Consider the following 14,651-nt stretch of genomic DNA (forward strand, 5'->3'; position numbering starts at 1 on the left):
GCCATGTAAGAAGTGATTTGGCATGAGAGGTGTACTGTCTTGTGGATGAGCAGATTGGTACGTCAACGGACGAGAGTTGATAAGAGCCTCTGCTCCAGTGAAAGCTTTTCAACTGTGACATCACTGGCACTATGGATTCAAACACCCCTCCAAAATGTGATGAATGAGGAGGATTGAAATGCCATTTGATCCTTTTGTTGGCAAGTGAACGTCTGACTGCATCCTCATCAAGGAGCCGGAATGGCTTCTTCAATTCCTTGACTGAACCAACGAAGTTGGCACCATTATTAGATACTACCAACTCAGGGAGACCTCTTCTGTTAACCATCCGATAAAAGGCATTTAGAAAAGAGTCCATATCCAATCCATAGGCCATTTCCAAATGAACGGCTCTGGTCAACAAGCATGTAAACAGACAGAGGTAACATGTCTTTGTATACCTCGACCTTGAATGGTCATGAATGGCCCAGCATAATCTACCCCAGTTTGTGTAAAGGCTCGAAGTGAAACTGCCATTCTCATTTTGGGCAAAGGAGCCATAACTGGTTGAACTGGCCTTGCCTTATTCAATAGGCACCGTGAACATTTCATTTCCAATGACCGAATTGCTTCTCTACCAGAGATAATCCAGTATCTCGTTGAAAGTGAAGCTAATGTTTGGTTCGTTCCAGCAACATGCTTACCTTCCTCATGATAATGCTTGACATTAAGCGTTGTAACCCAGCTGTTTGGGGGCAGAATGATTGGGAATTTTGTATCTAGAGGTAAGTATTCAGCATACTCCAAACATCCCTTCAACCTCATGAGCCCATTGTCATCCAGTTGAGGATGAAGGTTACCTTGATGGTAATAGCTTTCTGGACATCAATGATGAATAGTCCTTTGGATAAGATTCCCTCTGCACATCCATGATGATTCTGTTTTCAGCGTCACTTATCTCATCTGGTGATAATTCTCCTTCAACTTTATGACCGCCTCCGTGGTCTAGTGGTAAAGCGTCTGCCCGGAGAGCGGAAGGTCCAGGGCTCGATCCCCAGCAGCGTCATACCTAAAGACGTTAAAAGATGGTACTTGTTGTTACCCTGTCTGGTGCTCGGCATTAAGGGGCTAAAACAAGGACTGGTCGGTTCGGACCAAGACGTTCTAGTGCAACATCATAAGCTACTGAAATGTGGCCTAAAGACTGAATTGCTTTCAACGCAAAGAGATATTGGTGTAATTGCAACTACTTGTACTCAGGTGTGGCTGGGGACTGATCAATGCAAGTCATAAAGGCAGCCTTCCAACTTTGATATGTTTATTTATATCATCTGAGAATGCAGGTATCGACACACGTTTCAACTGTTTCCACATGTCGTTCACTATGGCCTTATTATCAGACTTATGTAACCTTAGGTTTCGGGTACTTTACCCTTCTACCTTTGGTCACTTGTACTTATCAACCACTCCTTGTTTCTGGGGATGATGTAGCTCTCAAAATCACAAGTCAGCTTGTTTGCTCAAGTCCTTTTTATTTATGATAGAATTAATCATAAATATACACACGTGGTCCTCATGGCCTGTATAACTTAAATACAACACATACCTAAAGGATGCATTGAAGAGCCTGATAGCCTTTCTGATCTACTGTTAACTCTAATATTTTTCTGACCCGGAATTCCAATCTATAGAGAGAACCTCTCCGTTCAGCCGCGAGTTTCCGAATCCCAGCACCACTCCCGGACAACTCATAAAATACCCTCGATGATGATTTTATCTCTCCCCACCGAAATAATGTTTCAAGTCATACCGAAATGACTCATATGCCCATTTCAACAGAAGCTTATTTCCAATCTCCAAATGGCAGATTCAGTTTGTGCTATCAAACTCCTCTTGTCTAAAATAACTCAGTTAACTTTATAAATTCATCAGTCAATCGAACATAGTTCATGAACCTAGGATGAAAGCCCTATACTATGTCAAAGTGGTATTTACTAATTTACCAAGACATCCTTAATCAGATGCCAATCATGCAATAATTCATACAATATTGGGTCACTTCAAGACTGATTGTCTGTACCATCTTTTCATTTCCTCTCTTGTACTTATGTTACAAGACCAGATCCTGCTAATTCCCTTTTACTGATGAGAAGTTGTTCCTTAGAGCAATAGAATCGATACGCTTTTGACCTCTTGGTTGAAACCTCACCCAGTACAGTCACCTCTCACATGTCCCTTTTGTACTTTAACCTAAGCCTGATAGAATTTCATAAACCTCATTTTAAATTAATAGTAAAAAACACTTTTTCCCAAAATACCCTGGATATACTTACCAGGGCATTTTGTTATACCAACAAGCAATGCTAGCTCATCCTTCTGACCATGATTGTGTCCTTCAGAGACCAAATGTTCACGGTCGGCTACTTCAGATTGCTTGTCAGATACAACATTTAAAAGTATAATTTTCAAAACTTCCCAATGTAGCTCAATGTGTATTTGTGCACTCCCACTTTTATCACCAGCTATGACGTCATATGCTTTATGACGTCCAAAGCATAACATTGACTGTCACCTAGGACTATTTACTTCTCCCTCTATTGTCACAGTTACATCATAGGTATTAAGACGCCACAAAGACTACTGTTATGCGTCGCCTAGGACTACAGTGTAAGTTAAAGTTTTCATTACACCTGAAGAGTTTTTGAACGTTTATCTTGTGTAGATAAAGGAGTTTTGACAAGCATGAATATCTGGACTCTGTATAATGACACTGTGTGCGTGCGTGCGTGCGTGCGTGCGTGCGTGCGTGCGTGCGTTTCACACATCACAAGATTCGAAAGGGAGGAATGTCACAGAGCGACATGGTCAATACAGGGGTACAGGGGTACAGTGGCCAGCGCACCGACCCATCACAGTGGACAGCGGCCAGCACACCGACCCATCACAGTGGCCAGCGCACCGACCCATCACAGTGGCCAGCGCACCGACCCATCACAGTGGCCAGCGCACCAACCCATCACAGTGGCCAGCACACCGACCCATCACAGCGGCCAGCACACCGACCCATCACAGTGGACAGCACACCGACCCATCACAGTGGCCAGCGCACCGACCCATCACAGTGGACAGCGGCCAGCACACCGACCCATCACAGTGGCCAGCGCACCGACCCATCACAGTGGCCAGCACACCGACCCATCACAGTGGCCAGCGCACCGACCCATCACAGTCGCCAGCGCACCGACCCATCACAGTGGCCAGCACACCGACCCATCACAGTGGACAGCACACCGACCCATCACAGTGGCCAGCGCACCGACCCATCACAGTGGACAGCGGCCAGCACACCGACCCATCACAGTGGCCAGCGCACCGACCCATCACAGTGGCCAGCACACCGACCCATAACAGTGGCCAGCCCACCGACCCATCACAGTGTCCAGCGCACCGACCCATCACAGTGGCGAGCACACCGACCCATCACAGTGTCCAGCACACCGACCCATCACAGTGTCCAGCGGCCAGCACACCGACCCATCACAGTGGCCAGCACACCGACCCATCACAGTGGCGAGCACACCGACCCATCACAGTGGACAGCACACTGACCCATCACAGTGGCCAGCGCAACGACCCATCACAGTGGACAGCGCACCGACCCATCACAGTGGACAGCGCACCGACCCATCACAGTGGCCAGCACACCGACCCATCACAGTGGCCAGCGCACCGACCCATCACAGTGGCCAGCACACCGACCCATCACAGTGGCCAGCGCACCGACCCATCACAGTGGCCAGCGCACCGACCCATCACAGTGGCCAGCACACCGACCCATCACAGTGGCCAGCGCACCGACCCATAACAGTGGCCAGCGCACCGACCCATCACAGTCGCCAGCGCACCGACCCATCACAGTGGCCAGCACACCGACCCATCACAGTGGCCAGCGCACCAAACCATCACAGTGGACAGCACACCGACCCATCACAGTGGCCAGCCCACCGACCCATCACAGTGGACAGCACACCGACCCATCACAGTGGCCAGCGCAACGACCCATCACAGTGGACAGCGCACCGACCCATCACAGTGGCCAGCCCACCGACCCATCACAGTGGACAGCGGCCAGCCCACCGACCCATCACAGTGGCCAGCGCACCGACCCATCACAGTGGCCAGCGCACCAAACCATCACAGTGGACAGCACACCGACCCATCACAGTGGCCAGCGCACCAACCCATCACAGTGGCCAGCACACCGACCCATCACAGTGGACAGCGGCCAGCACACCGACCCATCACAGTGGACAGCGGCCAGCCCACCGACCCATCACAGTGGCCAGCGCACCGACCCATCACAGTGGCCAGCGCACCAAACCATCACAGTGGACAGCACACCGACCCATCACAGTGGCCAGCGCACCAACCCATCACAGTGGCCAGCACACCGACCCATCACAGTGGACAGCGGCCAGCACACCGACCCATCACAGTGGCCAGCACACCGACCCATCACAGGGGCCAGCGCACCGATTCATCACAGTGGCAAAGCTAATCAATCACCTTGACACAGAATAAAAGAAGTTGCTATCTATAAGAATGTCATGTATTCATGCTATTCCAACTTCTAAATGCCTATCAAATACTACTTGTTGAGATTGGGACTTGCTAATAGCATCAGACTTGAAGTGCACAGTTGCTTGTAATGATTTCTGGAGCTTTCAGGACATGACGATGAAGGAGCTGCTTCTTTTTAAAAACTTGCAAACAGTATCCTTGGTAACGGTAATCATAGATGCAAGCTCACTTAGACAAAAGTTGCCATTCATCCAAACAATTTCAAATATGAATTCGACTGATGTTTTCTGGAAACTGACAATGCTAAATAATTATTTTTGTTTCTTGCCAGCCTGTCATTCCAATGTTTACTATGAATTCTCGGGAAGCCTTCCGCACCCCTGGCTGGGGAAGATGTAAGTATGTTGATTCCAATTTACACTGGAAATTTGCTGGAATTTTCCAACTGCCTCTCTGAGTTGTTGCTACATTAAATGCATATCATATCAATGAAGCACAAGGCTTCTTCTCTGCTGTGTGACACTGCACGGTCATCAGCTGGTAAGAGTCAGTAGTCTCATGAGAGGCAATGCTGATACACATCTATGCATGCTGATGCTTAGCGCAGTCTTTGTGTAGACACTTCTTGTGCACCAATATATATACTATCTTACATATGTTCATGGTATACCATTGATTTGCACAATTTTAAATATTTGATACCTATTGTTTTAGAAAATTAGCCCTAGGTAATTAGGGTGCTCTCTAGGCCTACTATGTTGACAGTGTTATTTTGGAAATGTTTTTATGGTGGATCATGAGGACTAAAGCTTGTTTACATTGATACTTACACACCCTAATAACTAACCTGGCAGTCATGTTAAATTCCACCATGAATTTGGAAATTACTCAATTCTGATTGGTCAGTCAGAGGCTATTAGATCAAAATAATCCCCCTCTGATTGAAACAGCTGGTTTGACGGCCGCATCACCACAGAAGCTAATATTCATAGAATAGTACTTTTTTCAATCATTGTCGGTAGGCGTATTTATATAATTATACCTACAATTATAGGTTACAAAATGCAAAGTAACGGTTACTACAAATTTCAAAGGATGTGTATACATTTAGTTATTAAAAAAACCCATAAGAAATGATGAAATCGTACTTCATAAAAAAGAGGTAATAGAGAAATGGATGGCCCTATCTAACCTATAACTTAGTCCTTAGATTCCAACATTCCCCTGATTGTGTAAGTGTAATTTGACTAATGTTGCACCATTATTAATGGGGCACTAGCCTTGTCATCAAACGTAATGAAATACAAAAAAAATAACACCATTCTATATGACGTCATGGCTGGTTATATTTCTTTGATAACATCGGAGAAAGACGACACTGGTATTTTGATTAATATATATCTCCCCTAATTTTCGTTCATGGTATGGAAAATCTCGATGTGTAAAACGGAATTTGACGCTTTTTCGACACAACATAAAATGACTGCTTTCACCAAATAAATAATGTCTTGAATATGTAAACAATTAGATAGTTTATCATGTATCTTAATTGGACAAGACACGCACCTGTTTGGCATCAATGTACATAATGAAATACCCAAAAGAATATTTCAAAATAACCAAAATTATATTCAATATTGGACTTATATTTGTTCATTACTATGTTATTATTTCTCTTCATCTCGTCTCAGAATTATACAATAAAAGATGCGAAGAAAGCTTTATTGGTATAGAATTATCAGGATAATCATATAAGGTTGAACCAACGGGGTACCTGGCATGGATTTTATTTTTATACATTTTACAATTCCTGGAGAAATAAAGTAAACAGTTTAATATCCTGTGATCACAGTATTGAAAATAGGATGAACCCATTGATTATATAATGCAAAATGAGAGGAATAATTCGAAAATTGTTTGTGACTAACGCATTAGATATCGCTGTTCTGTGTATCAAAGGACATAAAAAACAATTCCAAGACCAAGACAATTCTTTCAGAAATGTGTGCATATATTTTAATGAAAAATATTATCCATTTTGTTAAAGTAATGAAATGGCTATTCATGGACATTGGTTATATGAACTTATAATATTGACTATTGCACATCCCTAAAAATATGAACATGCTGCAGTTACATTTACACTTCATCTTGTAACACTTGTCCAGGAAAGAAATATCGTAATCGACACTAAAAACCTATCAATTATCAATTGTTATGTAAACAATGTTCAAACAAATAGGAGATTAGCAAAGGTTCATTCATACATGTTGTGGCCTATATTATGTATGATATCATTTTGAACATTGACAAATAACCAAAGTGAAATTAATTGTGTATGCAAAATCTACATCATAACTGAAACTGTAAACAGCATGATACAATGATCGTGTGCACTCTCATTCAAGGACCTTCACCTCAAAGAAATTACCAAATTTGTACAACAATGTTGACATATGACATCACTACCTGTGACCGACTTTTACAAAATGGCGTGTTCACTGTCAACAGTACGTGGGATTTTACGAGGGACCTTTCCTTGATTCAGGGATCGTATATACATAAATGTGATGAATAGACGAATGGATAGCTCAAAATAGGAGAAAATGCTACACTGTGTAAAATCTGTATTTTGCGTTGTTTACATTTCAAACAAGTGCAGTTTTTCGAGCACAGCGTTCGTTTTCACACCTAACTTATTTTGCTTGATTTCACCCAGCCACTTTGTATTGGTGACAAAGACCATTAGTCATTTGATTCTAAAATGTATGAGGAATTCAAGGATGTGTGTATCGCAGCTAAGGTTGAAATATACCTGATGTTACAGGCGCCTCATAACCGGTGTACCTGAAACGTGATTTTGTAAACACTATCCAATATGGCAGAAAGTTCACTTCGGCATTTGTCTTTGCGTATTTTCCAAAACATTCTAAACGATTCTAGGGTTATTGGAGACGTTTTGGAATGATCATTGGTGTTTCATAAAAGACAGATACCCGTGATCACTAATATGCTATTTTAGAAATTCATTTCCGCGAGTAAATATCCGAAATTTAGATCTCAAAACATGCTGTAAATAATGCAGTGAGTGGTGATTTAGTAATGTGTAAAAAATGGAGACAGTTACAATGTACCTAATTTTCAGAGGTCATTTTCAGTACTTTTGCTTGGCCTAAAATGCCAGTGGATGATATCACAGAACAGGGAATTTCCCACCTTATTCAAAACTGTGAAGTGTATTTGTGTGGGTGATTTATTTTGAATTTTATTTGACTTCAAAGTGAGGTTTGTAGAGGAGGGACATATATGTCCCTGTGGCATCCATGGGGATAACCAAGCCATTTTTTTGGTAATCAAGGCTTTGATAGACACTGACTTCCAATCCAATTAAGCTGGAGATTAGTTCATTGTTACTCATCCATAAGAAAAACACATGCTCTTTCTCTCCAATTTGTCTCCATTAAGAAAACAAGACTGAAGCCAGCCTACTCTGCACATCACTTGCATTGTCAGCTTCACTGTGTCACACTCAGAAATTATTTCATGCATGATTTAAAACTAAGAATCATCGGTATACTATCCCTTTAATTTTAGCTCGATTACTCTCTTCAATGTGCCTCTAATAAGAACATGACCAAAGCCAGTTATTCTGCACAGCACATGGGATGTCTGCTTCTGTGTGCGGAGCTCTGTTGTTTTGGTTTGAGAATTGAATCATGCCTGAACTATAAGTGTGAAATCACACACAGAAATTATTTCATGCATTATATAAAAACACCCTTAACTGTGGTTGTACTGGCCCTTTTGTTGTAATGTTTTATATGTTGGTGATTTAGAACATTGTAAAATGATACTCTATTTAATACAAAACATAGTGTTATGTGGCAGTTTATATTGTAAGTTTTTATTTCGGATGATTGAAGCAAATATTAGACTCTTGTAAAATCTTAAGCTTTGGAAGTGGCTCAGGCCAGCTCATATACATGGAGTGATCTCCCTTGGCTGTTGTGGTTGCAAGCTCTGTCCCTGCGCTGGACACCTTGATTACTCTCCCAGTGTTATGAGAGCTCTGCTGTGAGGAGTTTGTCTACAGACATTCATTCACTTCCAGGACAGACTACCTCATTTGAGGCATTTCTCATGGTTAGTTTCCAGGGCTATGCCTATATAAAAGCAAGATATAGACGATTTGAGAGCTCCTATGACCTGACTTGCGATTTATCAAATTACCCAGAGCAGACAGGATACTTATCGAAAAACGTTGACTCATTGCCTGCTTTCAAAACTGTTTTCTGGCTTCAAGAATTGAGAACTTGCCTCATTCAAGACCTTCGACAAGTTCTGGACATTGATGATTCCACAGAATGCTCCTTAAGTATGAAAGCAAGAAACCTTCGAGTGATCTTTGATTCTACACTCAGTGTTGAATCGCATGTTAGCAATGTCTGCAAATGTGCCTTTATGAACATAAGGAACATCAAATAAGACAATTCATCAATGCCAAAACTTTGCCTGTGCTTGTCCAAGCCTGTCCTATTTCTCATCTTAACAATAGTAATTCTCTTCTTCTCAGCCTTCCAAAACACCAGATTTTCAAACTCCAAAATGCAAAATTCTTCTTAACTTGTAATTAAGAACATATCACTTCAGTTTTGAAGGATCTCCACTGGCATAAAATTTAGGACAGAATCAAGTTTTAAGTACTGACTCTTACTTTCTGAGCACTCCATTCTCAAGCATCTGCATATCTCACCGAGCTTTTCCAGGAATAGAACCCTTCAAGAGAATAAGGAAGCATTTACTGACAGTACCCTCATCACATGCATCACTTGACAGATGCTTTGGGAAGACAGACCCGGTGCTAAGTAAGAAACTCACTCCTAAATGAAATCCAAGGTTCACAGAAGTTAGAAACTGTTAGATGTCTTCTGAAAACTCACCTATTCAAAACCTGTTACTACTGACTTGCAAACAAAGATGTCTAAGTTAGGACATCATCATACCCTTAGATGTTATAACCAACTGTATTATATTCCTTCAGCTTGGCATAACACTGATTGAAACTGTCCATACAGTCATCCCTTTTATCTAGGTATAAGCAATACTTTGGCTTGTATCCTCTGTTCAGAGAAAGAGTCTACACTATTTTACAAAAAGTGCAGTTGACAACTGGAAAAATAATACCGACATAAATAGTCCATGGAAAGAATCTTTATACAATATTAAAAATGAACAAGAGATAATAAGGAGCTTGAATTCCAACATGGATTCCTTCAACAAATAGTCTTTACTAGATGATAATAATGATTCATAAGATAAAACTTGTCAATAAAAAAAGCAACACAAACTCAGAAAAGTGTTCTTGCAAACACCTTTCTTGTTTTTCGAAACCCCTTTTAACAATGACTGAGAATGAGTACATTCCAAAAAATACTAGTTTTGGCAGTGAGGCGGACGTCAAGTCAGCTGTTTCAATCAGTATTGGCTATGGTATTTCCCACTTCTGATTGACCAACAGGAGTAAAATATTTTTCCAAATTCATTGGAGAAGTTGTGTAAGAACCTGCAAACTGGTCAATAGTGACCCTTGCCAAAACCGCCTTGCTTGATCTCATCTCCTTCACAGCCCTACCTAATGCTATGTTTTCCTATTTCAGCTCTCTTGAGAAAATTTTATGAGATTACAAGATTGCCACTTGTTCCTATTTATGGATTTTTTCCAGTAAAACTGAGGTAAGTTGAAGCTGATCCTCTCCTGTCCTGCAATGTTCACCTGTCCCAAGTGGAGTGACCTGATCAGGACCTGGCATTCAGTCTCAAGCCAGCTGTGGGCAATCTGTAGTGTAGGCTTTTTGTCCATCTTGTCTTGATGACATGTCATAAGTATTCCAATCTTCTCTCCAGATAAAGTCATTACATTTTGGTGCTATAATCCTCGCCATTTGAATCGAATCAGAAAATATTGTGATTATCAATTAACGAAGTTAGCTTCGTGTGTACTAATACTTATACAATGGAAACAAGCCATGCCAGCTCTAAGGAATGTGATTTATAGTAATGACAAAAATTGCAAAGTGCACTTTTCAAGAAACAGCCATTTTGCTGGTGATAAACATGATCATTGAGTTATAATCACGTGGGTTACAGTCCGGGTTGGGATCGGCAGTCAAGTGACTGATAAAGACTATATTTATCAGTGTGTTCAGTGTACATACATTACCAGCAAGAAATGAAAGAAGAAAATGTACAGAAATATATATGTATTTAAATCGTTGTTGTCGTTGTTGAGATGCATGCATTGCCTCATATAACCAAATAACCATAGCTGAACTGTAACTATGTGATCAAAACTTGATGATGTTTATCGCTAACAAAATGGATACAGTAAACTATGGTTATAACAAACTCAAAGGGACCACTTATTTATGCATATATACAGCATAACTACAGCAAATAGTCGGGACAAAAAAGTAAGTTTGTTATATCCCTCAGTTTGTTATAAGTGTGTTCGTTATAACCGTAGATTACTGTATTTCTTTGTTTCAAAGTTATCCTGCATTACGCATGTGTTTTCCCAAACCCGATATCATGTCATGGAACCAGCAATGCTTTTGACTTGTGTTTCTGGTAGCTGGAGTCAAAGGACTGCTTTAGACACTATTAGGAATCCAAGGTGATAGATACATACTGCTCAGTTGGTCAGCTGTCGCCCAATATGGTAAAGTAAAAATAGTTCATAGCACATAATTCTGGCGGAAAATGGTTGGGGTTTTCTGGAGAATGGATGGGGCCACTTCTGTTTTTGCATGTAATACAAAGACAAGAGTTTCTTGTTTGCTTTTTCCTATCTATTAGGACAGATAAGATACGGTAAACATCACCTTGAAGTGAAACATTCTGTCTTGAAGTCTGTCTGTAATTGCCAAATTGAAGTGTTTCCAACTTGGATCTTGGGCATATCTTGATTTTGTATCTTCTGTTGCCCATCATTATGTCATAATGATCATGCTGTTTAGTTGTGCCGACACTTTTGTCATTTAATTTTGCATATTCTTGTTTATGATGACTACCTTTATGATAATAGTACAAATACAATAAACTACGGTAAATACAAACTCAAAGGGACCACTAAGTTCATTTGTTATAACCGTAGTTGTTACTTACTTACTTACTTACTTTGGAGATTTAACATGCGCTTTCCGACTGATGCGTATTTCGCACACGGGCCCGGCCAGGCCATTTAATGTGTTTCCGAAAGGGGCAAAAGTGGTCTGTGCAACCCAAGAGGGGGGGTTTTAGGGGTTGCTTATATAGAATTTGGGAATTTTGAGATTTGGAATAGATGCCGATGGGATTGGGGAGGAGAACTAAGGGAGCTGGGTATGGTGGATGTTTGTTTGTTTATGTGATTTTGATTTTGTAGGTTATTGTGTTTTTAGATGCGTTTTATTAGTTCCGTTTTTATTAAGAATACGCCTAAGGCCTTGAAGTTTTTCTAGTTTATTTTGTGGGTTTAGTATTGCTTCTAGAGTTAGAGCCTTGTTTAGATTGAGGGTGGTTTGTAATGCGGTTCGATGTGTTAGGTAGTGTGTGCAGTGGATGAGTGCGTGTTCTGGGGTTTCTGGTTGTTTGCAGTGTGGGCAGTTACCTGTAGTGTGTTTTTTAAATTTTTTTAGGTGGTTATTTAGGTTGGTGTGTCCTGTTTGGAGTTTAGTGATTACTCTGTCGATTTTTTTGGATGGATGGAGAATTTTTGGTTTGGTTAGTGGGCCGTAGTTTTTTTTATAAGTATATATATATAGCAAATGTCCGGGACCAAAAAGTATGTTCATTATATCCGTCATTTCGATAAATGCATGTTCGGTATAAACATAGTTCATTGTATTAAAGAACTATTCCGCAGAGGTGCATTCTGTTTGTATGTTTATGTGTCAATATGTTCATATGTGTATTTCCATTGCCTGCAGAACCTACTTGGGGAAACCTCTCTACCCATCATCAGATGACACACCTGAGACATTTGCTTCAAAGGTAGGAGGAACAAATTCGGATATTTTCCCCGTTTTTTGTTCTACTTTCTTGATTTTCATGGTCGGCGGATCTCGTAAACCAGTTGGAGTGTATGACCTTGAGAGTGTATTTGACCTTTAATATCCATGACAAGTACTATGCAAAGGGCTATCCAGTATATAAACAAAATATGCCCTAGGCAAAATAAAAGCATACTGATTGCAAGTAGGTCAGAGTGACCTACCACTGATATCATGGGATTGTCATTACTTGCCATACACTCCAAATATTCAAATATTATCACTACATGCAAAAGACTAATAATTATCAGCAAAAAAGGCATGTTAGTGAAAATGGAAATTCTACTTTACTAATAACCCTCACTGTGACGATGACCTTCCTCGTAAGTCACTCAGGGTCATATCAAAGAATTTTGAGCCCGTTTGGTTCTGCTAACTCATTGCGGAATTTTTCACATTTTGGCATGCCTCAGTCCAGTGAGTTTTTCCTGTGCCAGAGTGTTTCTTATCAACAATTTTATGTTTCCAACACATCTTCGAACCTTAGGAAACGTGTGTAATATATATCTTGCTGGCATTCATGTTCGTGATATAGGCTCTTCAAAGCGTTGTGATTTTATCAGCACCTCTGTAGACTAGTGGTTCACTCACTCGGCTGTGAGGGTGAAACGATACACCGACATTCCGATGCATCGCGATACTTGACCCACGATACGATATACGATAAACGTGGGCCCATTTATCGATACGCCACGATACGGAACGCAAATCTCAAATACAGCGTTTCCTCACTATTGTGCCTTTCAATAAACCGCTAACTTGGTTATAGCCCGCGGTAATGCATGGCTCCCAAAAAACGTACTTACATTTTTAATAAGCTCAGGTTTTACACCGACAGATGTTTTTCCCCATCTCAAAAAACATTATCAGCTGATCACCGCAAGCACATAACACCGAAAATACCAGTCAGCAAATCCGAACTGAAGTACGCAATTCAATACAATTATTATAGTATCTTGTTATTAAAATGTGTTCATTGTATATCTGGTCTTGTGTTTGTAATATATTTTATTAATTTTATTCAAAATTTCATTTCATATTGTTTTCATTAAGTTAGGTGAAATCGTGTGTGAAGAGATACAGCAACCACGGTCAGATTACCGCTTTTGCCGCATTGAAACGAACTTTAGTTGCTAGAGAACGGATACATATATTACAAATGCCATACTTTGGCTAATATATGTCAACATAACGTTTTTCGCAATCAAAATACCTGTAGCCCGGGAAATCCCTAGGGTGACTGGTCAAATTGTTCCATACGTAAAAATATCCTGCAACAGCAATCACCAGTAACAAAATGCTACACTTGTGGTTCTATAATTTTTAATATATATATAGTAAAAGCTGCAACTAAGGTAACACGATATTGGAATATATTATTCCTGATAAAACAATAATTTCAGATACAATTTCTTCGACCATTGCATCAAAATTCTTTGAAGTTGTATCACTGGTGGAGTACATTAATTATTTTCTGGTGTTTGAACTTTGAATTGAAGGAAAGTTAGAGAAAGTTCCACTTTGAAGCTGAACAACTTCAGTAGTCTTGTTATTATAAAATAATTTTGACTGTTCCAAAATCATGAAAGGTTCAATCTTGACATGCATTAAGTCTTGTTTTTTTGGTGTTTTTTTGCGTATCGAGATACGTATCGCATCGTGACCAGAATATCGAGATGCGTATCGTATCGTGTCCTTCCTGTATCGTTGCAGCCCTACTCGGCTATAATCAAAGTTTCAAAGTTTGATCCCATTGAAATATAGGCAATGACTTAGTGCATGTTGTATGAGTTTGCATCAGTCTGCACATTTCCGTAAGTTAGCATGGTAATGTGTGTTCTATAGATTGTGTTCAATAGTAAAATATATGTCTAACTAAGAACATTCAAAATATGTCAAACCCACTTTACAGGTGTTCCCTCTGGAAGGCCAAGGGGGATTCCCTGTAGAATAGCCCTGAACAGAAGGATATTCTGTAGAAAAACCCTGCAAAGAGGCTAT

The 14,651-nt window shown here is 40.6% G+C and overlaps 1 protein-coding gene across 14 annotated transcripts in view; it reads left to right on the top strand.

The window, feature by feature from the left end:
• The window catches only part of LOC124127664 (transmembrane protein 68-like), a 107,134-nt gene that overhangs the window by 86,588 nt on the left and 5,895 nt on the right, over positions 1–14,651 (top strand). For all 14 annotated transcript variants that reach the window (XR_007222222.1, XR_007222224.1, XR_007222217.1 and 11 more), the window contains 3 exons: positions 4,892–4,955; positions 10,218–10,293; positions 12,528–12,591. Coding sequence is in view for 4 of the 14 variants with exons in the window: in XM_048399813.1 (XP_048255770.1) it covers positions 4,892–4,955; positions 10,218–10,293; positions 12,528–12,591 (204 nt within the window). In the remaining 10 variants the exon portion in view is untranslated. The remainder of the gene's footprint in view (positions 1–4,891; positions 4,956–10,217; positions 10,294–12,527; positions 12,592–14,651) is intronic.

Source organism: Haliotis rufescens, unplaced genomic scaffold (genome assembly GCF_023055435.1).
Source record: "Haliotis rufescens isolate VD_foot unplaced genomic scaffold, xgHalRufe1.0.p SCAF_2, whole genome shotgun sequence".
Lineage (NCBI taxonomy): Eukaryota > Metazoa > Mollusca > Gastropoda > Lepetellida > Haliotidae > Haliotis > Haliotis rufescens.